Here is a 27,636-nt window from a genome sequence, read left to right as displayed (position 1 = left end):
GTCTAAAGATGATGTAGGATCTGTTCTAGGCTAAAGATGATGTAGGATCTGATCCAGGCTAAAGATGATGTAGGATCTGATCCAGGCTAAAGATGATGTAGGATCTGTTCTAGGCTAAAGATGATGTAGGATCTTGTCCATGCTAAAGATGATGTAGGATCTTGTCCATGCTAAAGATGATGTAGGAGCTGATCCAGGCTAAGTACTAGACTAGGGGGCAGCACTATATGGGCACGGCCAAAACCCGGGCGTGAGCACTCTCATATACTCTCTGGTACGAGTCTCGAGAAAATCTGGCACCTTGAGCGCCCCGCAGAATTTTAAGAAATTGATATGATTTGATTATAAAAAACGAATGTATGACAAGTGTACTTCTGTATTCTGTATATTTTGTAACTCAATGAAATTGTTATTCAAGGGCTAAAAAAAAATTGGTGGGTGTATACTGGAGAATCCTCTGTGTCTGTGTATTGTACAATATAAAGATAATTTATTCATGCAAAATGAAAAATATTGGATATTCATTACAGCAGCAAATGATTCGTGCCGCTTTTCCCATAAGACGCAATGTTAATTCCGGCACGAATTATTTGCGCTTCGTATACGTGCTTCCAGCGCCATCTAGCGGCAAAACGCTCAAACTCTTAGCCAAATGTTACCGGCAGAGCAATTCAGGCCAGGAAGAGCGCCATCTAACGGTAGACTGGGAACTAACATTTTGATTTAGTTCCAAATGTACCCGTAGATGGCGCTGTTATCGGCCTGACTTGCTCTGTCGGTAACATTTGGTTAACAGTTTGAGCGTTTTGCCGCTAGATGGCGCTGTAAGTACGTATACGAAGCGCAAATAATTCGTGCCGGAATTTGTATTACGTCTTATGGGGAAAGCGGCACGAATCAGTTGCTGCTATAATGAATATGGAACTTTCACAAACATATTCGTGGCACTTTTCTAATGAAAATGATACCAAACATGATGTAATTTTGACGATATTTACTTGTGTAATGGACAATGAAAGTTTCGGGCGCAAGGAAGGACAGTATATGGGAAAGAAACACATTGCAATGCCAATAAAAAACTTTTTTATTGTTACTTATTTTTTTATGAGACTTTCACAAATATATTAAAGCGAGAGAGATAACATTTTTATTTCCACGACAAATGTAAAAAGCTTTTCCTACTGAAGCGTCAAAGAATACGTAAAATACATTTGAAAACAGAACAGTTACAAAAATTTGTAACAGAACATACACGTTGATTACAAGATAAACATGTTGGTACAATTAGAATGCAACGAATAAATTTCGATTACAATCTATAATTACTTGTGCATGAATTCGATCAATTCAATTAGTTTCATCGAAATGTATTTATTAAGTTCAGAAGTCAATGTTTTAACGAACGCAGCTCTAACGGTTGCTACATCTTATTTCTATAGAAATGTGTCCATTTCTGCAAGTCTAATAAGACTCCAAAAGATTCAAGTATTCCAATCTAATCAGTATAAAACTGTATCACTGACGATTCTCATTAGTGCCTGATCTGTTTCATTCGTATATGTAGAATACTTACATAACAAAAAGGAATACCATACTAGTATAAGTTTAATATAATACACGAATAGATATAAACGTACTCCCTACGTTTCTTTTTTTCCTAACATAAACTTTAGTTAATCTGCCGTATGTATACAGAAACAGTATTTTGTCATTAAAAATATTTCTTCCTGGAAAATTAAATTGAAACATTTAATTGTTAGTACCGGACGTAGAATTGCCACTCCTACAGCGATGGATCATTAAAGGCTGCTCTTCAACGGTTCCGCAATATACTCGTTATCTAGTGAAAGTGGAAATACCGTTTAAATTACAGCAATTAGAATACAATTAAACCCTCCGATAACAAATTTTTTTAGCAAAAAAATTGGAAAAAACTTCTGGAATACGTATTGAAGTTCCCTATTTTAATATATGATCGTCGGAATGTTAGGAAGAAAGAAATTCAAGACTGAAATTTCCACTTTGGAAACAGAGGGTTAATTCGAACGAATTGCGCGAAACTATTGATTACCTGATTCAGTATCACTAATTTGATTAGGTGAACGCCTGCAACCTCTGGCCAGGTAAGACTTTAATTTACCGATACTTGCTAAAATTAATCCTAAGAATGGAGGTGAAGGCCTCAAAGGCCTAGACAAGTATTCGGGATGGAATTGTGTGGCAACATAATATTTATGCCCTTCTAACTCCGCTATTTCCATACGTAGATTATCGTCGTCGTGACCTGGCGATAAAAAGGTTTCGTTAGTTTAAAGATCAACCGTTCAAATAATTCCACGAAGACTTCGAAATTAATGCTACTTTATTCACCTACGAAATGGAGTCCATCCCCTTGTAAGATGTCGATATACTTTGGATTAATTTCATACCTATGCCTATGCCTTTCCTCTATATGGTCCTTATTTCCATACAATTGTTCTAGACAGAAAATAATTAGCATAAACACGTATGGCAACACGAATACGATTTATATTGACGAATTATTGCATTGTCTACTAACTTATGACGGAATTGTGGGTTGTAAAACGAGTACGTCTTTTCCCAACTCTCATAGTTCCTCCCATCTGACCCGGATTATGTTCTGGCATATCGATAACAAGAGGATAGTCTGTTTCCGGATCAATTTCTGTACTGTTTGCCGTCTCCATGCCCAAAACGTTTCGAGCAAATTCGATGACAGCCACTTGTAGCCCCAGGCAAATACCAAGAAACGGTTTGTCATTCGTTCTACACCATTTACATGCCTCCATTTTACCTAGTATTCCCCTTTTACCAAAACCTCCTGGCACGATCACGCCACTGAATATAATAGAAATCATTTCAGAGAAACCGTGAAGCGGAACTGTTTTCGAAAATGAAAATCTGCGACGATGCGAATACTCACTCGCTTTTGCAAAGCCGTTGCCAGGCTTCGTGATACAGTACAGGATCGGACAGCTTTTGACTTTGTTCTAAATTATCAGCTTCTATGTACTAATCATAATAACGATATATAGTAACGTAGAGTTATTACGGTTATATGAAATAATGTATAGTAGCGTAAATAGTAATTTACCGTTAAATTCAGTTTGTAGTCAACCTCGACGCAAGCGTGTTGCAATGCTTTTTTCACGGACGTATAGGAATCTTCTAACTTGGTATACTTTCCCACTAACGCAATGTTTACCTCCTTTCGTAAGTGATCTATTCGATCTGCCAACTTTCTCCATTTCTGCATGGAACATTGCGGACGTGACACATTTAATTGTAGTCTGTCATTCAAAAATTCGATCACACCTTGACTCTCCATCAACAATGGTACACGATATATAGATGATAAATCATGTATAGTTATGACCTAGAAAAAGCAATTGTTACATTAGCATTATTAATTGACTTTCAAATTCAAAGAAAAACAAGTAGAAAAAGGCAGATCTATTTACCTGATCCGGAGCAACATGGCAGAAACTCGAAATTTTCTCTTTGACTGTGTCGCCTATAGGCTTCTCTGATCTACAAACTATAAGATCAGGAGATAAGCCCAATCCGCGTAATTCCCTCACGCTGGATTGCGTTGGCTTTGTTTTCGGTTCTCCTGTAGACCGTGGCTAAAAACAAAATACATTCGTGATTATATACTTCTTTTAAATAGTATGTATAGAAAGGAATAAACTATGGTTACTGTAGAAATATGTTTGTCTCTCACTGCACATGATTTTATGATCTAAGAATAAACTAACTTAGCAGTTGGCTCAAGTTCAAGGTCAAGATCTATAACAATGAATAAGGATTATTTAAAGAAATATAGCTTCATACTTGTGGTACCAAAGACACATGAGCACAACAAAAATTCTCCTTTTTCACCCTAAACTGAAACTGTCTGAAAGCTTCAACAAAGGGCATTCCTTCGATATCTCCTATTGTGCCTCCTAGCTCAATAATACAAACCTGCAACAATCAAGATATTAATCTATATTAAAAAGTATTAGAAGTATAGAGTTTCACAATAAACAACATGTAGATATATTACTTCAGGTTGAGCACCATCTTCTGTTACTGGTTGATTCGCCACTTTTTCAACCCATTCTTGGATAGCGTTCGTTATATGAGGTATCACTAAACACAAAATTAAATAACTGTTACTTTACCAATGTACGCTCTATAACAAAAGATTACGACCAGTTCTATTTTGTCTATACCTTGTACAGTTTTTCCCAAATAATCACCCTGCCTTTCCTTTAAAATCACATGCTGATAAATTTTCCCGGTGGTTATATTGTTATCCCTGTGCAATGTTATGTCCAAGAAACGTTCGTAATTTCCCAAGTCCAGATCTACTTCGCCTCCATCCTCAAGAACATATACTTCACCTGGAAAAAATATTTTTATAATTATATTCAAGGAATACAAGATCGTAACATTGAAGATTTATTAATTAATGAATTATATTTGTTGATCATAATCGTTGACGATAACTGTCATATAACATAAAAGTTAAATAATCGCAATGTTATCGATATTTAAATCTTGCTAGAGTGAGAGAGTTGAGGGATGGGGAGAAGGCACGTGATCGCAAAAACTGCGCGGGAGTAATCAACATATAAAATGGCTCCTGACCGCATGGCTATAGAAAATATGTTGACATAGCGCTAAACATATCCGGAACGTTCGGTTCTATCGGGATAAAAGAGACAAAGATTAAAATTCAATGTCGTACCGTGTTCGTACGGAGAAAATGTGCCGGCGTCTATATTTATGTAGGGATCGATCTTGATAGACGTCACGCGAATACCGCAATCTTTGAGTATCGTCCCAAAGGAGCTGGCAATTACACCTTTGCCGACACCGCTAATTACACCACCGGTCACTAAAATGTATTTCATATTTTAATTTGCGACTTGCTAAATAATTACACACAAAGACGCCAGTTGCCAGACGCAGGGGAAATATGTATCAGATCAGGATGGATCAGGATCAGGAAATATGGCCTCACGGCGTGCTAATAGAGAAGACAAGCGACGGTACAATATATTTGTTACTAGGAGAGGTGTCGCTGGGTGTCGCCATTGTCGCGAGCTTAGACCTTAGACCATATAATATGGTCTAAGTGGGTCTAAGGTTGGAACAGACTAGTCACCTTATACATATGCCGATTCTACCCAAATAGAATAACCAATTGGGTTGATCGTATGTGTTGTCATCAGTTGTCATTGGTTGTCATTGGTTGTCATCAGTTGTCATCGCCATCGCTGATCGGCTGATGTGCTTTTTTCCTTTTCTAAACAGTGTTTGGCGGTAATTTAGGATATTGTTGTCCGTTTTGTTTATCATGTTTGGAAAATAGGTATTCCTAATTCCTACGTGTAATAGGTATAACAATGTCTACCACCATTTCCAATGGAACGATCATTTACAAATATAATCGAATGTCTCATAACATTGCTGTTTTGCATTGATTTTACCATATAGTGTTGCTAACCTCTGGTTACCAATAAATTATGTTCGATAATTCATCGTTATCAATAAAATGGATACGTTCGAAGATGATATGTTTGCTCTAAGCGACGAGGAGTTACCGATACAAACACCGAAATGCAACCCCGTGGAAGAGCATTTAATGAAACAGCTTTCCGATGTGCAAGCTCGCATTGAAAAAACAACTAACGATATCAAAGAAGTCCAAGATACGACAAGACGAATTCTAAAACATTTACAAGATCATGCTCTGTACGGAGAAAGTATACTCTCGGATTCTGACAGTGACGTGAGTTTCTTGATCATAATAACTACATATGTATGTAGATAGCGGATGTTTATGCAAAATCAAAATTTTCCACCTGAATTGCTACAAACTGGGGAGAAATAGAAATTTATTTTCTTTCTTACTACGTTTAATAGATTGAAAATAATATATGTAGCAGTAGTCTTGAATTCTTCTAATGTATGTACTATTTTAAGTTACATCTACTTGTTTTTGTCATAAATGCATAAAACCCGCTGTCTAATAATAACAATGAAAAATAAATAACTATTCTGTTATAGTTTAACACATTCAGACTACTATCTGCTACTATCTACGTGTTGTAGTTGTATACTATCGATGGGCAACCAGCTGTGAAAAAGAAAAAACGAAGTATCGGAAAGCTTGGTCAAATTTTAATTGTAAAAAATAGCTGGAAACGCGTTCTTTGGGATAAATGGATCATTGGTATAGTTCTGCAAAATACTTCAACACAGTAAGTACATTATATCAGATGATTACATCAGTTCGTGGCCGATTTGAAAATAAAATTCAATGGTTAAATTTTAAAGAATACAGCTTTAATAATCTATCAAATCTATATAAATAAAAATCAAATGCTATTCGTTTGTAAGCGCATCACTTGAGAACGGCTGGACCGATTTGGCTAATTCTTTTTTTAAAATGTTCGTATTAGTCCGAACTAGGTGTTATAGGATAAGAAAAATTGGATAAGTATCACGGAAAAATGGAAAATTCGGGAAAAACTAAAAGTGCTTTTAGAATCATATTTCAATACAAAAAAAAAACGAACGTCGTAGCTTTTAATCAATATTTCAATAGAATGTCGCAGCTTTTAATCAATATTTCAATAGAAATTTACATTATCGACGTCTGTTTGCATTATCGACATTATAACATTTTTATTTTGCAACATTACTCTGCTATAACAAGGAACCAAGCGATCAACGAGCATACGATATTCCCTAATCGCGAAGCGAGTGAGCAACAACTCCCTTCTAGTAATATAATAATATAATATAAGAATTCGGCTTTATTAATTTATTAATATAATTGATTAATAAAGCTGTAATCTTTAAAATTTAACCATTGAATTTTATATAATTATATAAATAGAATTTTCTTTTACATTCCGTTGTGCAGAAAATCTATGAAAATTGGGTCAGAACTTATGCAATCATCTAATAGTAACTATGCGACTACAAATTTATACATACATCTGTTGTTTTATAATCTATAATCGATAAGAATCAGAATAAAAGAGGAAAATGTTAATCTTTTATATAGACAGCTCCTTTTAAATGCTTTTATTTCTCACAATAATTATTGTCATTTCGTACTAACGACTTATAAAATTGTAAAGGATCAGAGTCTTCCATGCAACGTTTGTTTCGTTAGAATTCACTTTACAAAAAATTTCGTATTTATTTACATCGGATCTTATAACATTGAAAATATTGATTTGCTTCATAAATATCTCATCATAGATTTAAGTACTGTTAATAACGGAACATTTCTATCGAGTACTGTAACAAGATCGAAACTGTAAATCTACAGCAATCTGATAAGATTGCTCGAAAGCAAGAACAAACATTAGAAAAATTGAGTTGTATTATACATATATTTCTGCATGTAGCAACTGGAAGTATAATTTGATACATCTTACTACTATGCTACATTTGTTCTAGGCAGTACTATTACCGTCTTAACATCGAAAATAATAGTTATCGTAAAAATGCTTATAGCGATATATGTGTATATACATATACACAGACACACAGGCAAACTTTTCAAGAAAATATCAACTTGTAGTTTCCAAATGATAGAACATAAAATCGATTTGTTTTCTTTTTTATCGACTGATTTTGTCTTTATACCAAATGAAAAGAAAAGAAAATAACTATAAGCATTAGGGGTGGGCGGGTACCCGAAAATTATCATTCAGATTTTTAAATGTTTCGGTATTTTCCAAAGAAAAAGAAAACAGTGTATCACATCGTATGAAAACTATTTTATTTTAGATATTCTAAATGCGGGTTGAACATTCTTATCACACCTGGTTTTTTGTCATCGACAATAACAGCAATATTGTAATTACTATTCAATGCAATAATGATTGAAGAAAGAGTAAAATCCGATTTTATCGGATTTGGATTCCCGACCCGACCCTAATATAAGCATATTACATTATAGTTTCTTAAATTTGCAAAACGAAGTGTTTACTGAAAAATGAAATATATTAAGGTCATCTATTCTTTCAAGGTGAATCATGTAAGCAATGCTGTAATCTCACTATGTGTGTGGGTGTGAAGTCAGTTTAAAAATGTTCTGAAATCGTATCTTGACAATTTACAAATATTCATAGTTCTCATCGAGCCTAACACTTTTAATAGACTGTAACAAGTTTTGTTATTTGTCAATTATCAAAAAAGGTTTATACAATAACAGTGCTTGTATAGGTAATATCAACTCGAAAGGCTGACTCTATGTTCCTTATCTTAGCAAATAACTCACGCGTTCGGCGCACCAATCTTAATTCGAATTAATTCATTGGTAACCATTACTTTCTATCTAATACGTTCGTTGTAACCGACTTGATGCGTGTCACTGCAGATACGACGAAAGAAAAGAAAACGTTTGAACTTGGATGCACTTGTTTCCAATGCACCAGACAGCCGGCATTACTTTTTACAAATCAGTTCTGTGTTTTCGTCTCTCCCAAGTGCAATATAGTCATCAGGGGAATAATCGAAGAGTACAAAATCATATCTGAAATCACACATACGTATAAATTGCATGCATAAACGGTGGCTCTTATTAATCTAGAAGAGTTTTGGTATAGTAATGAATAGACAGCGAATTTTCTGCATTTATGACGAGAATGAGTAGGTTTAATTTGAAACGTTAAAAGCTTCGGACGAATTTAAAAATTCTGTTATATTATTTTCAACCCATTGAATGTATCAAAGGAGAAAATCAATTTCTATGTCGCACCGGTTTGTTGCAATTCAGGTGGAAAATTTTTATTTCGCATAAAGATCCGCTGTCTAGTAATGAATTTACGACTTTTCTTATCTCGTGGCTCGGATTCATGTTATCACAGTCGTTTTCAAGGTGCTAAGAATTCTAATTTAAACCTTGCATTGTAACTCACCTAAACATCTCGTACAGATCGTTGATCTGTGTTTTAGACAATTGAGCGAAGTAATTCTTGATTACGTCTTTCGTTTGAACACCTCTCGTCGGGTTTTTCCACTCCGGCTTAATAATGTGTCCTACATGAGCTTGTTTTATCAGGTAATCTTGATCTTCCTTTATGAAACATACGAACCAGAGTCTTAGTAAAATGTTACTTGAATCTATTTACAATTATATTATCGATCGACCAAAAACTGCTTACATGAAGCGTTTCAAATTTTGCTATCACATCGAATCGCACTTGACAAGGTGTACAAAAGTTCACGACCGGTGTCCAATGCATGTCCAGTTCGTTACCGGCTCTCCATTGGCATAACAACCATCGTACAAACTCCTCGAACAATGGGTACCTTGGACCGTATCGTCCATTTGTTTTTGGATCCTGATTCCGATTTCGAAAGGAGAGAAACGTCAATAAGAATTTACTTATTACTAGACTGTGCGGATGTTTATGCAATTTTCAATTTTTGTAGACAGATTTTAAGAAAGCGGTACTAAATAAAATTCTATTTTCATTGGTAACAGCATTTGTAGATCCAAAATAAATAAAAATTGTACTAAATTCTGTTGAATTTAATACTCCAGCATTTCTTGAACATTTTTATAAGCCATAAATGCATAAAGATCCTCAGTCTACTTGTTACATTTTTCTCGAAGTAGGTACGGTACGTTTACCCTTGATCTGTAGTGCCAGACGATATGAGCTCCCAGATTACTGTGAAACGTGTGTGGCAAACTGTGCTCCAGTTTATCCCTGTAGGCGCTCAGCAATCTTTCGAAAGGGTGCCTGACTATCAAGAAACTGGTACTGTCGTTTAGGAACTTGTTCAATTCTTCTGCCGTGTATCTAGGATATTTGTGTCTGGCCAGAGAGACTGGTACAGCCTTCGAGGCCTTTAAAAACTGTGGACTGTATCTGTAATTCAAAGACAATATTAACGAGACTGAAAATGACAATTTCAACCGTTCAAGTATTTAAAACTGTACCCAGCAAGTAAATTAAAATTGTACATCCACGACGTCGATGCTGCTTTGAAGACGTTGCACCATATCAAATGGTACTCTTTATTTACAAGGAACTCCCAGGCATTGGGTCTATGAAGGGAATCGTTCCCAGGTCGGTCCAAACCTTCCTCCGCGCATCTCTCGGTCAAAAATTTCCTTCTGACAGCTAGACGCCGCTCGGTTTCAACATTTGTTGCTTCTTCCATTAGTCTCTCTTCTGGGGTCAGGTTGGAGTCTTCCTAAAAGCATACAAGCAAATTCTTTTCTTTTAAATACACACGTACACGCCGAATCCGGTTCTGACAACATTGTTGACCAACCATTTGCTTTGCAATGCATATTTCATAGATCTCTTTATCTAGGAGAAAAATATCGATCGCATCTCTGCAAGAAACTCGAGGATGATTTATCAAAAAATGTTGCAACTGCGCGGGTATTGATTTCGCCATGTAAGGGAAAACATTTAATAGGCGTATAAATACATACGTATAGTATAATCGTCATCGACGGGCATCGATTTCACTGGTTGCATGTGCAAATAGCTAGAAACCTCGAGTGTAATACCCGCGAAGAGAAACCACGAGTTTCAATTAGCCAGGCAAGCAACCGTGTTCAGAATCGAAGAATAATGTAAATATTCCATGTGTATGAGAAGTTCAATCCGATTGTTGTTTCGTGGAACACGCCGAGTACAATATCGCGCCAGCGTTTCTTTGGAAAAAAGATTACTGGTCCAATTGGAACAACCTTTGAACAATTCCCGAACAGGATAACGGCGGTAATGGAAGGAAGTTATACAACATGATAGCATGGAATGCTGCGTAATAACGCTACAGTGTTATATAATGTTTGTTTGTTGACACGGGCGCTTATTATTCCACGCTGCAGGCTGGTGCAAAATAAATCAAAGATTCATAGCACGGTGGTACTAAGAGGGTACATGACGGTGGCATTTTCCTTTCCAGGTTATGCTCACCGAAAGACCGGTGATGCAAACCTATCGAACAATAAGGATTCGGTATGCTGTATTGCAATGTATCAAAAAACCCAGTTCCCATTGATTTCTTTTTGAAAGGATCACAACTAAATATATAGTTTAATAGCAGATCATACATCTTGGATTTTTTTGAGGACTTGGAACAATTAAGTTACCACACGACGCACAGTGGGGTATTTGCCCGATTTCAGCGGCCACAGTTAGTTCAAAATTCGCTCAATATTGAAACTGCTGTAACTTTGCTGAAATTTATCCAAATTTGATGAAAAAACAACTATTTTAAAGCTTAAGATTTCTACTTTTTGTACTGTATACCGTTTTTACTAAAACGGATGTTTTGAATGCAAAATTTGTCCATAAAGGGGAGCGTATCAGATTGTAAAGTTTGTAGCTATTTTTCAATCAAGTACTGCGGATTATAATCAATATTTTAACGTTATTCGTCTATTTTATGTACACTACCAAAAAGTGTAATCATTTACAATTAAAATATCTTTTTAAAATAGTTATTGCAAAGAATAATCTCCGTTATTTATAATAGTATGGAAAAATGTTATGAACAAAATTTGCACGGTTCAGAGGGGGATATGTTGTGGCACAAACATTTTCTGCGTGGATGGAGGCATAGAGGAGATTTCAAGGTCACCTTGATTTTTTTAAACAGAATGTCCTTTTTTTATACCATAGATCGATAGAGTATCAAATTCTGAGTATAAAAGTGTTGACCTTCGTATGTCCTAAACCTAATAGTTAACGAGGTATTATCAAAAGAAGAAACAAAATTATTTCGATAATATCTCGTTAACTATTAGATTTAAGACATGTGGAGCTCAATACATTTTTACTCAGAATTCAATAGTCTATCGATTCATGATACAAAAAGTAGGTCTTTCGATTTAAAAATATCGAGGTCACCTTGAAATCTCCTCTATGCCTCCACCCACGCAGAAAATGTTTATGCCACAACATGTCCCCCTCTGTTCCGTGCAAATTTTGTTCATAACATTTTTTCATATTATTACAAATAACGACAATATTCAAAGTGGACATAGTTATTGCTCCACCCTGTATATTATTTAAATTTCATGTGTATACTGTTTTCTTATTTTAGTGTATATTGTGTGTTTATTATTATTATTTATTATTTACTTAAGTAAATACGAAAATATAGCGAATGCGAACATGCAGGATGTGAGAAATGCTGCGATTTTTGCGCGCGCACGATGGCCATTTTTTCGTAAATCAACTATTAAACACCGAAGCAGTCGTAGTCAGATCCAATTTTTCTTGCATCTTAATCAGAAAACTTCAAAGAATACAATGGCACAGAAATGAACAACCGGAACGCACCCGGAAGTATAACGAAATCATGACCAAAGTCTTAGAATCATCAAGAAAGTGACTCATCGTTGGTTATCTTTAAATATTAATAATTACAAACATGTATATGGTACAAAAGTGAATTTCTCTTAAAAGTATACCCTATACTTAGCTAAAAAAACTTCTATAAAACAAAAATCTGTTAGTGTATGTAAATAAGGTAAAAAATTACTGATAGGTGAATTCGTTGAGAAATGAAAGCGGTTTAACGGAACTTCAACTTCCGACAAATTTCAGTGCTTAATGGATACATGAATGGGAAAATGAATGATGGGAGAGATTGTTCCTCATTACCTCATTTCCTCATTTACAATTTATGTAAAATTTTTTAAATTGAATTTTGACCGCTGAAATCGGGCAAATACCCCGCTGTGCGACGTGAAAAAGAAGGTTGTTGTTGACAACATTTTTTCGTGGGCCAATATCTCGATAATTTAAAAAATACGTTCTGTAGATCTGTGTCGATTATACATGTTCTGAAAGTTTCATAAAAATTTTGAAATCTACAAAACGTGTTTGTTAAGTTTTCGATTTAGGCCCCCATGAAAAAGTTGTAAGCAACAACAAGTATGTAGCATTTTCTCTGTAATTCCCTGCAAAAGATCTGACATTAAAAAAGTTCTCGTCCTTTTGAGAGTGTCCGAGTATTACTGTGGTTCACTGTAGATGCATATTACGAAATGACTGCACAAGTAAAAGACAGGATTTTGTTGGACGGTGGTGCACGTGGGTAAAATCAAGACGGTAGCGTCCTGCACCAGCCGTATGGCCCATATTTCCGACGTCGGTGTCGGCGTCGGCGTCAACCTCGGCGCTGTCGGTATTCATTGTCAGTTTCTAGGCGGAAATCAATAAACGGAAGCCGTTGCTTCTGCATTCAGTGTTTCCGGCCGACCGGCTATCGCGACGCCACTGTAACCTGGCTGTGGTCCGTTTTTAGAATAGAATCGGAAGTGGAAAGGGATCAAACTACTGTACCACGAACATCCCCTGGTTCAGGTTAGGGTAGAATCGATCATACCGTACCCATACCATCATTTTGAAATCTAATTGGAAAATTTGGACTAGGCTTTATGCATTTCTGAAGAAACTGGTTGGGTTTTATATAAAACAGTAAAGGACTAGAAAAATCTAAGGATATATCTAATGTTGCATTGAATGTAACAAAGGCGTTAAGGGATGAAATCAATTATTATTTTATTCCTGCGTCCCACAAACAATGCAGAACATTTTTATATCGCATCAAGATCCGCAGTCTAGTTATGACAGAGAAAGGGTGGGGTCTAACCGGAGTTATGCTAAACAAGCGCGCGTTTCCGATTTGCCAGCAGTCGCGGCGACCGCGAACGACCGAGCATTTCGACTCTACGGAGAAATTAGGAAATTGAATTAACCTTGTCAGTCGTGTGGAAGGTCGAGCCGCGTGTCATGTACCGCTAGCTGTCCGATAAGAAAGTCGCGTCGGAACAACGAGGAAAGCTTTGGAATCCGAAGCTTCGGTTAATCGGCTGGAAGCCTGCAAACCTCTTCCCACGATTCCAAGCTCCGAATCGTTTATTTCCCTTAAGCGCGCCTGGTAATTGTTTGTTGGCTTCGCAGCCCGTAAATGTACACATAGAAAACAAGAAGACGAGTTAACGTGTACACTTCCACCCTGCGGATGTCCCACATTTAACGGCAAGATCGAACAGTTTCTCTTTCAATCGAGAAAGTATATATGTAAAAATATATAAAAATTGGCCGCAGCAAGGCCTTGGTAATTGGAAGAAATGTTGTTCCCGCAAGCCTTGAATCTCGAGGGGCCGGTACTCTTGCCCTTAACGATCGAATCAGCGGGATTTTGGTGGGGAACGGATTTTCTTGAAATGAAATAAAATCGTTGGAACGCAACGAGACGAAACGCGACGGCAACGGTGTTGAATGATAATTGTAATTAAGCGGTTCCGAGAAGAAGGAAGGTTTGCATCGCGGTGACGGGTATAGCTAGATCGTGGAACGATCGCCTTACGTAAAGAGATGCGAACATAGATTGGCAGAGTTCCAGGCGCAATGCGGCACGCGATCGTACATCGTACACGATCACGACCAACGCTCGCCCGATACGGCCCCTTTAAGCATGCAAAACGATGCTCACCGCTACCCCCTTGATCCGGACAATTACTGCCACTGGCGCGGCAGAGATCGATCTTCCATCGATACGCGGTACATACTACTGTCCTCTCGTTTCATCTCTCTATCCGTTTCGTGTCCGGTCGACGTCTGTTCTTCTATCGAGAAAAAAATCTAGCGGTTTCCTGTACTCCGATAACTATTGCGTACACACCGCTGTGCAAAAGAAAGAAGCACCCGGGCACATTTAATAGAAAACCGTACAAAATCGAACGAGAACACAGTAAGTTTTGAAGTCCAGGAGTGGGACCGAATGACGCCAGAAGAGCTGCGGTTCATAGCCGAAAATTTCAAGACACGTTTGAGCCTCTGTATCGGCCCAAAGGTTGGCCATTTCGAAACTTCTTAAATATATGAATACTAAAGGTCCATGTTATGGTTGTTATTATTTGGTTTTTCAAAATTCGTCAATTTGACAGAATTATAATAAGAAATGATTAACTCCGTTATATCTTGTCACCCTGTAAATGTTTGTGCAGCTCCTATTTCTTGTAATTGAGTTGGAAAACTTTCATTTTCCATAAAGATCCCCAGTCTACTTATAATGATACTGCGTGCTTCTTTCTTTCGCACAGTAGTGTACGTGTACACGCGTAAGTATCTAGTATCGAGAGCTTGTTCGAAACATTTGAATTTGACCGTCGAAATTTCACCGTGTCCGATTGAGATTTTAAGCTGATGTTTTCGCGAAGAAAATCTTCATATGGAGCTTCAATATCTTCCGTCGCAAGCTACAACGAACTACGTGCCGCTGCGCCGAAGTTCCCGACGTGACGCGACGCGGAGCAGCGTTTCGGACAAAGACCCTTCTCTCTCTCGAAGGCGCGTTTCACCCTACCTACATCCACTCTAACTGGAGCGATAGCGTTCCTCGACAGGCCGGGAGTAATTGTTCTTTGGAAGGAAATCCTACTGGTGCTGGTCTTCTTTCTGCTATCTTCAATCTGCTATTTTCAACAATTTTGAGAGGGTAGTCTCGTTTCCAGGATTGCAACTGCGGGATGCACACCTCCTCATTTCTCGAGACCGCTGTCTCCCACAAGAGTCCTACTTTTACGTTTACCAGGCGTTTGCAATAATTCTGCAGCATGTAGCTATTAGATTGGCAAGAACGTAATTTCGGTACTTTAAGGTGAAACAGAGCTCAATCTTTTTATTCAAGCAATGAACTTCAACGAATAAGATATTTTCCCGTTTGTTCGATGATCTTTTGTAAAGAATTGTGAACAGAAAATGCAATTTTGAAGGCAAAAAAACCAATATTTGCGTTCCTGGTATTTGTACCACATTTCTATTAATTTACAATACTGACTACTTGTTATTAATATAATAATTATTAATCTAATACTACTCGTACATTCATTAAAACTTTTTAATGGCCTTCCAACTCTTGCGGGTTCAAGTTTGTAAATGTCAATCTCATTAAAGGAGAACACTCTATGGTCGATTCTAACAGTCTTATTTTTCGAGAGAAATCTATCTTTATGGACATGATATTTGGTCCCCTCAGGGTTTCAAATTCATTTACCAATCCTCTCCTTTTTCCACTCTCACCATCGCCTTTTCAGCGGGACCTACTGTTTATGGTGGGTTCCGAACCACCTTGAAATCTATCTTTATAATTATTGCCTATTTTCCAACGTTTCTCAATATTTCTGATAAAGTTCTCTGAAATTCGTTCAATATTGTGTCCGCTCACATTCCTTCCGATAAAAACAGCCTTTTGTACATGGTTCAGTTACAATTTTGCCAGCATGGAACAAAGTTCAGTTACAATTTTGCCAGCATGGAACAAAGTTCAGTTATCCGTAACTCACCAATATTCGTCTAAATGTTAATTTTTGTCACAGCAAATATGTGGTTTTATATTTTTCTTTTTTCCTGAATGGAATTACACGGCTGTGTTAAAAGTTTGTTTAAAATATATTATACATATATTATTATTTTTCAGACGCAAAAATGTCTCTTTGAGAATGATCCAAATAAGGATCGAAACGTCGAGAGACATGTTTAAATAAATAATTAAATTTCTGTAAATGATCGAACCTTGCGCCGAAATCATAAAAATATTCAATTTTCGATTGAGAAGAATTCACCTCTATTGTAAATTATGTTTTATTTACTTTACTCAAATATTTAAAAGTCATTTTTACGCAAAATGTCAATTCTTTCCTCGCACAATAATTAATTCGCACTAGAACTGACTTCTAGTGCAGCGGTCTAAATTGATGTTGTATCTAGCGCTTTCGAAATGAGAAGCCGCGTCCCGCACCCTTGCAATCCTGGAAACGAGACTCTAATCCCTTGAGAAACCAAGTGCAAAACTTCAAACTTATAGGAAATTCGAAATAATCGAAGGAGATGAACCTGAAGAAGCAGGATAGTACGCAGTGAGAGGGTCGAGTATAATGCGGTTGTGTATGGAAAAACTGAAGACAAATCGATGACCCGGACATAGGCATAGGACATAGGACATAGGACAAGTCTCCTCCTAGAAACAAAAGAGATCTTCGCTATCCTTCCTGCATCTCCTCTCCCACTTACCGCGCGCGCGGATAAAAGATTGCGCACTCACCTCCAACAAAAGGCCTTGCTGCACGCTATTGCCAGCATCCTGGCTCGACAGGGCCAGTACCAGCAACGTTATCACACCGGCGACCAATAGCACTCGACGTATCGCCGCGAATACGTGCCGTCGCGGTGTCATCTTCTCCCGATGGACAGTCTTCCTTCTGTACTCATGTCGAACTGCAAAACATTTACAAATTGACGCGTTTAGTATACCGGTTCGCGGTATTCCAATTCGACCTCTTACGATCTCAACCTCTAGATTAGATCTGTGAGAAATATGCGACGCGTACCCGTCCAGGAAAAACCCGGAGCACCTAACACTAGCTAGCGAACACGCTGGCTGCAAGCCGTCCTTAGGACTAGAGTTTACCCGAGTGTTAAGTTCTTGGAGCTTCTTAACCCTTAGCACTCGAGTGGCGACTCTGAGGCGCCACTAAAAATTGCTGTGCCATTATTGAAAATATTGTTTACGTTATTAGATAGGTTGGTATCTATTCAATTACTAAACATTTAGGTATTGTATGAGGTATTTTATCAATTTCATATCCACCGAAGTTAAAATATCGTAGAGAATGGAAATATTTTCGGTCGGAAGAAATGTTTAATTTTCGCGTTAAAATAGCTCCGAGTGCAAAGGGTTAATAAATCGCACTCTTTGGCGGAAGGCTTCACCGTCAATAGCTGTTATCATTTAACGCCCACGCCACTCATTTTTCTTTTTCCCCACAACGTAGGTATACATATATGTATACATATAATATAGAGGGTATTTCACCTAACTTGACCATCTTGAATATCTTCGTTGTTTTTAAAGATACGTCAAATGTCTGAAGGACAAAGTTGAATGGTAAAATGGGGCTCATACGATACCAAAAAAATGTTTGTTTTTATGTGATTTTTTTGAGATATGAAGGTCACCTTCATTTTTTTAAATCGAATGTCCTATTTTTTATGCCACAGATCAATAGAGTATCAAATTCTGAGTGTAAAAGTGTTTCCTTCGTATGTCCTAAACCTAATAGTTAATGAGATAATATCCAAAGAAGAAAGAAAATTGTTTGGACCATATCTCGTAAACTATTAGATGTAGGACATATGGAGGTCAATACATTTTTACTCAGAATACGGCAGTCTATCGATTCATGATACAGGAAGCAGGTGTTTCCATTTTAAAAAATGAAGGTGACCTTCATAACTCTGAAAAAAATTACGTAAAAACAAACATTTTTTTGGTATCGTATGAGTCCCATTTTACCATTCAACTTTGTCCCGTAGACATTTGACGTATCCTTAAAAACAACAAAGATATTCAAGGTGGTCAAGTTAGCTGGGACACCCTGTATATCTGAATAAAGTTATGTCCTACAGATGGTTATCTAAATTTAATCCTTATGTAGCCAACCAAAATGTACAGACTCTTTCAATAGTTTTGTATGTAACATGTTCGCACAAATTCTCATTTTAACCCCTTAACGAGTCACGTTCGTGACGCAGATTTCAAACAGAATCGAACAAATACGAATGTTACGCCTTTCTTTTTAAATGAAATGAAATTTGATTCGGTCGTAATCAATATTCAAGCATTAAAATAAATGTAGCCATACGAAAAATATAAATTTCCTTTTCTCTTCTACGACATTTTTCGGGATAAGGACGTTCTAATCGCTGTAACTGTAAGGAAAATGATATGGCAATATTACCGAGAGCGGAGAATGGACATTCCGAGAAATTTTGTAATATTTTTAGAAGAAAAATTAACAAATTGGCGAAAGAAATGCAATTAATGAGGGTCAATCGTAATAATTGAAATTTGTCAGCTTGTTCGAAGGATAAGAAACGTTTCGTTCTTGAATTTATACATTATATATATTATTTAAAGAATAATATACCGGCTAGACCATTATCAGGGATCGAAAGGGATGGATACCATCGATCAGATAATCGATCATTGCCGTACCCGAGTTAAGTTTCCCTCTTATGCGCTCGCACATCTACTACATACATATAATTGATTGTTCAGCCAAGTTTCAGGGTCATTACAAAACCCTACGTGTAATACTTTGGAACCCGAGGATCCTTTCATCGATGTACATGCGGCCATACGCGATAGTAGAATATGCACGCGGTCGCTTCCGGTATAGCTACTTTCGATAAATTGAATATTTGAATGACGGATCTGAACTGCGGATCTTTATGTAAAGTAAAAATTAATTTCACTCCTTAATGACTTCGTTACATTAAAAATAACATTATCTTTTACTATTCCATAGTTCACCCAATCAATTTCATCATAAATATATGAAGATCCGCAGTCTAGTGATCACAAGCTTAAAAAATTTTAACTACAATTAAAATATCAATATAACGATAACGCATATTGCGATTTATTCGCGTAAAAGCACTTCCAAAATAAATATGGACAGGGTAAAAGTACCAGTTACCGTGCCCCTTCCGGTTATCGGATACAAAACAAACTTTTTAGAAATTAATCAAGATAACACGAAGTAATCTAGTACTACTTTATTTCGAAAAATAAGATTGATGTTTCCCCTTCTCGTATATAAATAAAAAATATTACAACCATTTTTGTTTAAGATATAAAAAACATTAGTCAAAAACCTTGCTCACCAGAGGATAATAAAATAATGATTTTATGTATTGTGCTACGGGGCATAAAAAGAAATTAATTAATTCGTCATATAAAATATTTTATTGGGGTGATATTTAAATTTAAGAAACTTTAAAATAAATGAAATTTTTATAAAAATTATTAGAAAAATTTTAAAAAGAAAATCATAAATTTCTTTTGTCCGGTGAATAGCAAAATTTCTTTTGCTTTTAAAAGAAAAACCGTCCAGAAAAATTTGACGATACAGAAAAAAGGTTGATAATCAGTCGTTAACCACTAGACTGCGGATCTTCATGCATTTATAGCAGAATTGTTGGTCAATTAAAAAGACACTGAAGATCTCCTCCTCCATTAAAATCATTAAGGGAAGAGATAATATTCAGTCTGGTTTCTATCTCTTGCAATCGATGCAGACAATTTCTAATTTGCATAAAGATGCGCAATCTTTTTATCACGAATAATGCAAAACAAATTACAGAATCCCTTCAAATGAATGCAAACGTTCCAAGTCCGTTCCTAGTCCGATAGTTTCGTTCCGAAAAGAAAAGAACAACTTGAAACGACGCCTACCAAACAACTACGCGCAAAACTGCATAAACGCGTACGACGAGTTACGTCGCGCGAGTATCCTTTCGATTGTTGGAATTAGCGTCGTTTCCGGAAAGGGCAAGGTCGTGATTCTAGTCACGTTAATTTTTGCATAGCGAGTCACGAATCTTGCACAACCACCGCGCACCGTTCCGATCGAAAGAGTTGTCGCGAGGGAGCAATGCGGTTGCATTGGCCATGCGTTCCCTGGGTCAATGGGTCAGATAACACCCATCCTTTCACCTTTATCCTCTAGTCATCTTCCCGTTCGTGGAAGAACTATTCTACTTTGTCGCTTGTGATTCTCGCCGCACTGTGCTGTGTATTTATCGAACGATTCGAACTTTGCTTGTACGTACCACCAACGGACATATGTATATGCCCCGATGTCAGAACTCAAGGATGCATCTATCGCACCCCCGACACAAAACTGAACGTTTGGCTTCGCTGGATGTCACGTCCTGCGGTTCCCAGCGGCTTCTTCGGCTTCTTCGGGCCTCGAAGAATGGATCGTGTTGATGTGTCTTCGTCGTCCTTTAGAATCTTCGACTAACGAGACAGACACGTGATGTACCTTACCGATCGACCGAAAGATACAGACGGCACACGATCACGGCGGCATTCTGCAGTTCACTGAAGCCACTCGGAGTTCGGAATGACTCGAAGTCTCGCACTGTCTCGCACCCGGACCGTTCCATGTGTCCTCGTATCGTGTCGTCTGCTGCTAGACGACTCGATCGTTGCCTCTGATTGGTTCGTGTTTTCGCGGGTCGATTTGTTGCCAAACACTCTTACGCCTGCGCGAAAATAGCTCTGACCAAGTCTGTTAACTTCGCTATCGAAGCAGTTTCGTTCATTCTCCGACACATAATTAACGACAATAATTCTTTCGATAAACAACTATGTTTCAAACAATCCTGTAGAGCTCTTCAATAATAAACTCGCTTGAACAACTCGCTTTTACCAACCGTTATCTGTACCGATCAGGATTTACGTAGATAAGATCGCTGCACGCCGTTGTCGACGGGAACATCTTCTCCTTCGGTATTGTCGTGAACAATAATAGACTGTGGATCTTTATGCAAAATAAAAATATTCTGTATTGATTGTGGGAAACGGGAATTAAATAGAAATTGATTTCATCCTTTAATGAATTTGTTACGTTGAAAACATTACAGCAGTCTGATAATAAATAATGACTTGTGTTTCAGAATATTGTACGATCCCCAAATTTATATCGATCTAAAAGGATCCAACGAAGTTTCCGGTTCGTCGTCGTTCTGGTCATTGGCGGATAGTATGTTCTGGTGTCGGACCGACGCCATTCAGCCTCGAAAAGAAGTCGTTGCTACCGTCGTTCTCGATTTACCAAAATTTAACGAGAACTCGTATTGCGACGTGTACGGTACAATCTCGTACGAAGTCGATGAAAAACAATATCAAACCCCGTTGTCTACTGTCCGCCTCTGTCTCGAGGAAACGGTTGATAACAGCAGCGGAATCAAGTTCACGAACAACGTGGAGCAGAATATTTTGGCGCTGAAAAGTATATCGATCGACAAGACCGTTGATATACAAATCGAAAATCGTCCTGGACGAGGAGAGCAACTTTTAACATTCCTAGAGGAGAAATCGTTCAAAGACATCTGCCCGCACGTGTACGTCGCGAAGGCAACCGGAAGTCTGATGTTCTGCCTAATAGAGATACTGCCCTTGGTCGAGGGGCTGGCCAGATTACGAATATTTTCAAAGTAAACAAAAGAAAATATCTCTGACTACTGAAAAACCCCATCTTTGCATTGTAATGCAAAGATATTTATCTTATTTCTATAGAGAAATGAGAAGGCGCGTCCCGCACCCTTGCAATCCTAGTAAACGAGTCTAAAAAGATTTAAATTTTCTATTTTACATTGTAGGTCCAGTTGCCAGATGAATATAATTCTACGACTGTTAAGAGACCAATTTCCAGACATGACTGTTCAAGACAATGATAATTACGTCCACGCAGCAATGGTTCTATTAGAGGAATTAAAGCTGTACGTAAGAAACGGAAGTACTTTCGAGCATCAAATGGCAAGAGTTAGAACCGACCTACTTATCTCGTGATGACGGTAAAACAGATTTTGCTCCTCGTTATCCGTTGACTATTCGCAATTGTAATGGAACTGTTAACAATTCCAGTAATTTATTCGAAATATTAATCGGTTCGATTAGAACCTCGTATTCTTCTTATCGTTTTCCTAGTTCCGTCTCCTAGACAATAATATCAGGATAGCATGATACAAGTAGCAGCATCGTAACTAGTGTCGAGATCCTGCTAAAAACCGGTTTTATTTACCGCTAGCTATACGCGCGTATCTTTCTTACGGTTCTGCGTTCGCTTAAACGCGTCGTTCGTATTTCTAGAAATTTTCGATTACCTCGAACAATGTTTCGAACGAAGAATTACACGGTACAGCCTATCAGAAGAGGTATTATTACACAACAAAAACAATCTGTATAAACAGAGATAATCGAGAATATACTGCCTACATATTTTTCTATGAAAAATATACAAGACGGATCGAACGATAATAGGGATTTTTAAGATTTATTATCCTCGTTCTACACACAATCGCTCCTACGATTTTGTAAAAATAATTAAAACAAATTCATTATATAAATATGGATTATATTACCCTTATTTAATGATATTGAGAAAACATTACATATTTTTTACACGAAGGGGAACACCTGTTATGTTACCGAAATTGATTCAAACTTCGTGTCATTCTACATTCAAGCGTGAAGTTACTCGAGTGTCTGTTACTGCAATTTATTGATGTTTGACGGCTACAACAATCGAGATATTAACGTTTGTTATGATATAAATGCTTGTTGCGAGGCTATTGATTGCATGTCATTGAAAGCGCTACACAATATATAGGACTGCAAAGAATTCGTGATCAATTATACAAGAATGTTTCTGAAAATTAGTCAGAAACATTAAATTACGATTTTACTTGTGGTGTTATGTGAGAAGTACTCGCGACTACATATTTCCTAGCTGGCGTCATTTTAGAAAAACATCAGTGAAAGAAAATCGTAGCAAAGAATTATTATAAGTCATGAATGATGGATGCAAGATTACAAAACTTCCTCATCATATACAGCAGAAGCTTTGTAATACGAGACCACCTTACAGACAAGGGAAAAGGTTGACATCCGTGAAGGTAGCATTGTGGACTTGTATCCTATTCAATATACATAAATAAATAACAACATACTCTTTCTAACCTCATATTCTGAATAGGTTATTTTAAATTCTATTGCTTTGATAAACATCGTGATTTCTAATCGTTTTAATTTAGACCATTGCAGTTTGGTATGAATAGTTTGTAACATGCTATAACCATGTTCTGTTTTCACTGTAATATTTCCTTGACACGCCAGCTCTGTGTAACAGGTTTATACGATAAACGATGAATCAAAACATGTTGTGATATGCGGAGTACCGAAGCTCCAATTAGGTGAAGAGGTAAAGAAGCTTGTCGAACCGTACGGGGATGTGAAAAGGATTCATGTAGTCCCTGACTATCCCGCAGAAGAGTTTACAGAAGCTTATTATTTACAGTATGCACGTATACAGAGTGCAAGGTTTATATTTTTTACTTTGATATTACTGTATAATTAACGTTTTCTCTTAACTGTGTTCATTGAATGGTATTACACAGAATAGCAAAACGGTTTATTGACGGTAAAAATTTTTATGGAGGTTCGTTGCACATATTTTATGTACCCGAGGTGGAAACTGTGGCAGAAACCAAAGCTAAGCTTGCTCAACGCCATAGAGAAGTGGGTATACGCATAAAGAGAAATCAGAAAGATGCACTGAATCCAAGTACAGATAAATTTGTTGCCCCGTATGTTGGAAAACCAATTTTCTATAAAAATTCATGGATGAACAATTGTTAGAGGTGTGCGAGAACCGGAAAATGTCGAAATTTTCGAGATCTTACACGCCTCTAATCATTATTTATCAAGAATGAAATAAAATTCAGTAATAAATTTTAGGGAGCAATATCATAGAAAGAAGAGGACGCCAGCTTTACCATTAACAGAAGAACGTCTGACTAAACACTATCCTGGAGAAACATTGACTTCCATTTACGATGGTATTCCACAAAACATAGATCCAAGGCCAGTGTCTGAACCTAGTTTACCTTCAACTTCGTACAATTACCAAGATAATGAATCAATTACATCTGCCACATCACAAGCTCCATACAGCATAGACGAAGCTATTATTCAAACAACAGCAAGCAATACAAAATTATCAAGGTTCGATGATGTGAAACGCAAAAAAAGAAATTACAAAGGACAACCTGTTGACACTAGTATAAGAAACAAAATAGTTAGACCCTCAATTATAAACACAAGCACCATAGTAAATTGGGATGCCTCTGATAAAAAGGTTTTCAGTAATCCCAAAAAAGTTGAGAGCAATATAACAATTAAATTGATCGCGAAAAATGATAACAACAAGAAGAGAATTGTAATAAAAGATCCAAAGTGAGTTGGAACTGATATTAAATATCGATATCTCGATTCTCTATTTTTAATATATTTTTTCAGTGTGTCACAATTGGTGCAACCAAGCAAGGACCTTCAACTTTCCATTCAAGAAGCCAAATCGAAGATACGAGTTGCAATGCAAGCAAAAGACTCTGATAATTCAGTATAATAACTTGAGATAATAAATAAGTCAATTTGTTGTATAAAAACAATTTATTATCATTTTAATGAATTATATTCCGAATTATGCTTGTGCTCGCAACACATAATTATTAAAGTTTACAAAAATCTGAAAAACCTCCTTATTTAAAACATTTCTATCCTAGATTAACGATTCTAGTAATATATATAATAAATACTAATCACTTAATCCTAAACACTAAACACTTATTTTATAATTATTTAAGTTGCAATGATGATTCCATTAGAAATGATTAAATAAATGTATCTATTTGATAAAAATTGTTGTAAAAATTGCATTTAAATTAATTCAGTCTTGTCATTTTTATAAAAATTTGTATACCAGTCGCATTTTGTACTCTGTACGCTTAATGTTAAATAATAACTGGGGAGTCTGGTTTCCATTCAAAACCTCTTGTTTTATGCTTTGTAATATACCTGTGCGGCGACGAATTCTCCTGTGAAACTGTAGTCTTTATGTTTTTATTTCTGATTACCTGTTGCGGCGAATTTATTGCTACATTGGTTTGGATGTGTCCATTGTTTGAACGATTAGCCAGAGGAGCTCGAATCTGGAAGTAAAAGTGATTAATGCTTTTATTGTTTCAATATAATTGATAAGATATTAAATACCTTTGTAGACTCGGTCCTATTTTTATCATCAAAACTGGAAATTTTATTTTCATCTATCGTAATTTTAATTTCTGATTTCAAGAACTTTTTCTTCTTTTTATATACATCTGCCCTTCTTTTATTAATTTCCCATTTAGATAATTCCAACGACAGTATATCTTTAGTAAAGCTGTCGTCGTCGACTTCTTGTTTTGGCAATTGTGATATATTCTTTTCGACGCGCGTATCTTGTGATTCATTTGAATCTGATTCTGTGTGATCGTCTAATATTAATGGATCTCTCCATATTTTGATCATATCGTTATCGGTAGTGTGAACATGCTTATGTTTTATGTTCTTTTTAGCATCACTGTAATTATCTGAAATTATTTTATTTTCATCATTGCTTCCACTTTCTATTTCTTTGTCTTCCGCTGAAAATGTTTGTAGAATAATTAATCGTAATCCTTAGTTAACTAATCTTGAGTTAGAAGATTCAATGACAGTGATATCCTTACCAGAATCTGTCTGAGATGAATGATTCCAACTTGAGTCAGATTCATTTAATTTCTCATTAACTTTGTTGTTCATTAAATTCAAACAACTTTCTTTACACATACATAAATCAGGCCAGACTTGTATTTCCGGGATATTAAACTCCGAGGAAGTTTCACAGTAAGAGAATCCTGGACGAGAGGCATCAGTATAGCTACACCGTCTTCTTGAATTCACTCTGTGCCTAGCCTTTAAAAGAATCATAGATAGTGGCGTTAACATTGGAGTTCTACTGAAATCTGCAGCTGGTGATCTAGGGTCAATGCCTAAGACACTGTAACGCTCCTCATCTGTCAGTGTAACTGCTCTTAGAGACATCGAACTGGTCACTGGAGGTGTTAATTGCATTTCTGTATTCGTGAAATCCTAAAAATAACTTACTTAATTTAGTAAAACTTAATAAAGTAATACAAGTGCTGAATTGTTGTACACTTTATAAATTTACCCCATCCAAGGAATTTAATTCTTCGTCCTCTACTGTCGGTACAGATTTCCTCGGCGATAAACATGGCAGATGATCTAAATCCGTTTCTAAGTACGGTTTACATTGTAAATGCCTTGGAATCGTGGAGAGTACTTTTCCGTTTACTCCAACAGGTGTGGAATATACCTATCAATATTATTTTATTCATTGTTTAATGTAATCTACAATGCTGGAAAAATATTTAAAAAATATGGGTCAAGAATTACCTCGATTGGTGTTCTGTTAATACCACTAGTCACTGATCTAGGATCAATCGGCAATGTTTTTTGTGCTACTGGTGTGTTGAAATTATCATCAATAGTTTGATCATCTGTGGAAGTGGACTGTACTTCTGTTTCTTCTTTCTCAGTGTCGGTATTTCGAAGAAAATATTTGCTAACGTAATTCCCCATTACTATTGGGCGTATGGACTGTAATTTGCAATATAAGAACGATATAAAAGGCATTTAAAAGTAGAAGGTAAATATAATGGCCACAGACATTTCTCAACGATGGAAACTGTTCAAACCATTACTCGAGATTGCAGTAATTTATATCGTTATTTGAAGCTGTATTGTGACACTTACCGTACTCAAAAGTTTGTCAAAGAATCGTTGACTGTCGTTGATGTAAAACAACTCAACTTTGAAAATTGAACTGACCAACTGATGAAGTGTGATCCAGTGTGATCAGCTCAATCGAAGCACTGATTGGCCACATTAGTGTGATACCGTGCTGCCCTCTCAAAAACAGGCCGAATCCCAGCCCGGCCGGCAGGCCCTGGGCTCGAGCCCCCGGCAGGTGAAATTCGCGCCATTTTGTGCACAGGTGCCCGGCTGAAATCGAGCCGGTGTGCCGTCTGGGAAGTTTTTGTCTTACGATCTGAAATACCGACATGTACCGAAATGTTGGAACCACGGGTGGTTGGAACTAAA

General features: G+C 36.8%; 5 protein-coding genes across 7 annotated transcripts; 2 read left to right on the top strand and 3 right to left on the bottom strand.

The window, feature by feature from the left end:
- Positions 1 to 1,066: 1,066 nt before the first annotated feature.
- LOC143215846 (CTP synthase-like) lies at positions 1,067 to 5,056 on the bottom strand. The gene is made up of 11 exons (XM_076438417.1): positions 4,757 to 5,056; positions 4,239 to 4,409; positions 4,070 to 4,155; positions 3,856 to 3,987; positions 3,483 to 3,647; positions 3,116 to 3,397; positions 2,945 to 3,033; positions 2,561 to 2,859; positions 2,371 to 2,478; positions 2,072 to 2,284; positions 1,067 to 1,840 (listed from the first exon to the last, which is right to left on the bottom strand). The coding sequence occupies exons 1-11, from the start codon at positions 4,920 to 4,922 to the stop codon at positions 1,800 to 1,802; spliced, it is 1,752 nt and encodes a 583-aa protein (XP_076294532.1). The 5' UTR covers positions 4,923 to 5,056; the 3' UTR covers positions 1,067 to 1,799.
- Positions 4,868 to 21,074, bottom strand: LOC143215852 (carbohydrate sulfotransferase 11). 3 transcript variants are annotated; one of them, XM_076438425.1, is made up of 8 exons: positions 20,697 to 21,074; positions 17,125 to 17,297; positions 9,986 to 10,242; positions 9,674 to 9,914; positions 9,201 to 9,380; positions 8,955 to 9,112; positions 5,177 to 8,569; positions 4,868 to 4,906 (listed from the first exon to the last, which is right to left on the bottom strand). In XM_076438425.1, the coding sequence occupies exons 1-7, from the start codon at positions 20,707 to 20,709 to the stop codon at positions 8,482 to 8,484; spliced, it is 1,110 nt and encodes a 369-aa protein (XP_076294540.1). In that variant the 5' UTR covers positions 20,710 to 21,074; the 3' UTR covers positions 4,868 to 4,906; positions 5,177 to 8,481. The 3 variants fall into 3 exon arrangements, with proteins under 3 accessions (XP_076294540.1, XP_076294542.1, XP_076294541.1); XM_076438427.1 differs by lacking the exons at positions 17,125 to 17,297; positions 20,697 to 21,074 and adding an exon at positions 15,388 to 16,866; XM_076438426.1 differs by lacking the exons at positions 17,125 to 17,297; positions 20,697 to 21,074 and adding an exon at positions 10,490 to 11,606.
- On the top strand, positions 5,567 to 22,443 carry LOC143215851 (uncharacterized). Its single transcript, XM_076438424.1, has 4 exons — positions 5,567 to 5,803; positions 6,127 to 6,275; positions 21,549 to 22,088; positions 22,254 to 22,443. The coding sequence occupies exons 1-4, from the start codon at positions 5,567 to 5,569 to the stop codon at positions 22,441 to 22,443; spliced, it is 1,116 nt and encodes a 371-aa protein (XP_076294539.1).
- Positions 22,444 to 23,439: 996 nt separating this feature from the next.
- Positions 23,440 to 25,187, top strand: LOC143215855 (RNA-binding protein 48-like). The gene is made up of 5 exons (XM_076438430.1): positions 23,440 to 23,549; positions 23,783 to 23,973; positions 24,051 to 24,239; positions 24,391 to 24,888; positions 24,952 to 25,187. Exons 1-5 carry the CDS (start codon positions 23,445 to 23,447, stop codon positions 25,058 to 25,060), a joined length of 1,092 nt encoding a protein of 363 aa, XP_076294545.1. The 5' UTR covers positions 23,440 to 23,444; the 3' UTR covers positions 25,061 to 25,187.
- On the bottom strand, positions 25,086 to 27,496 carry LOC143215849 (uncharacterized). Its single transcript, XM_076438420.1, has 6 exons — positions 27,289 to 27,496; positions 26,929 to 27,132; positions 26,684 to 26,848; positions 26,202 to 26,604; positions 25,705 to 26,117; positions 25,086 to 25,643 (listed from the first exon to the last, which is right to left on the bottom strand). Exons 2-6 carry the CDS (start codon positions 27,112 to 27,114, stop codon positions 25,446 to 25,448), a joined length of 1,365 nt encoding a protein of 454 aa, XP_076294535.1. The 5' UTR covers positions 27,115 to 27,132; positions 27,289 to 27,496; the 3' UTR covers positions 25,086 to 25,445.
- Positions 27,497 to 27,636: the final 140 nt, after the last annotated feature.

The sequence above is a fragment of the Lasioglossum baleicum genome, chromosome 14, assembly GCF_051020765.1.
Source record: "Lasioglossum baleicum chromosome 14, iyLasBale1, whole genome shotgun sequence".
Lineage (NCBI taxonomy): Eukaryota > Metazoa > Arthropoda > Insecta > Hymenoptera > Halictidae > Lasioglossum > Lasioglossum baleicum.
Note: the sequence above shows the minus strand (reverse complement) of the source record. Positions and strands in the feature narration are given on the sequence as shown.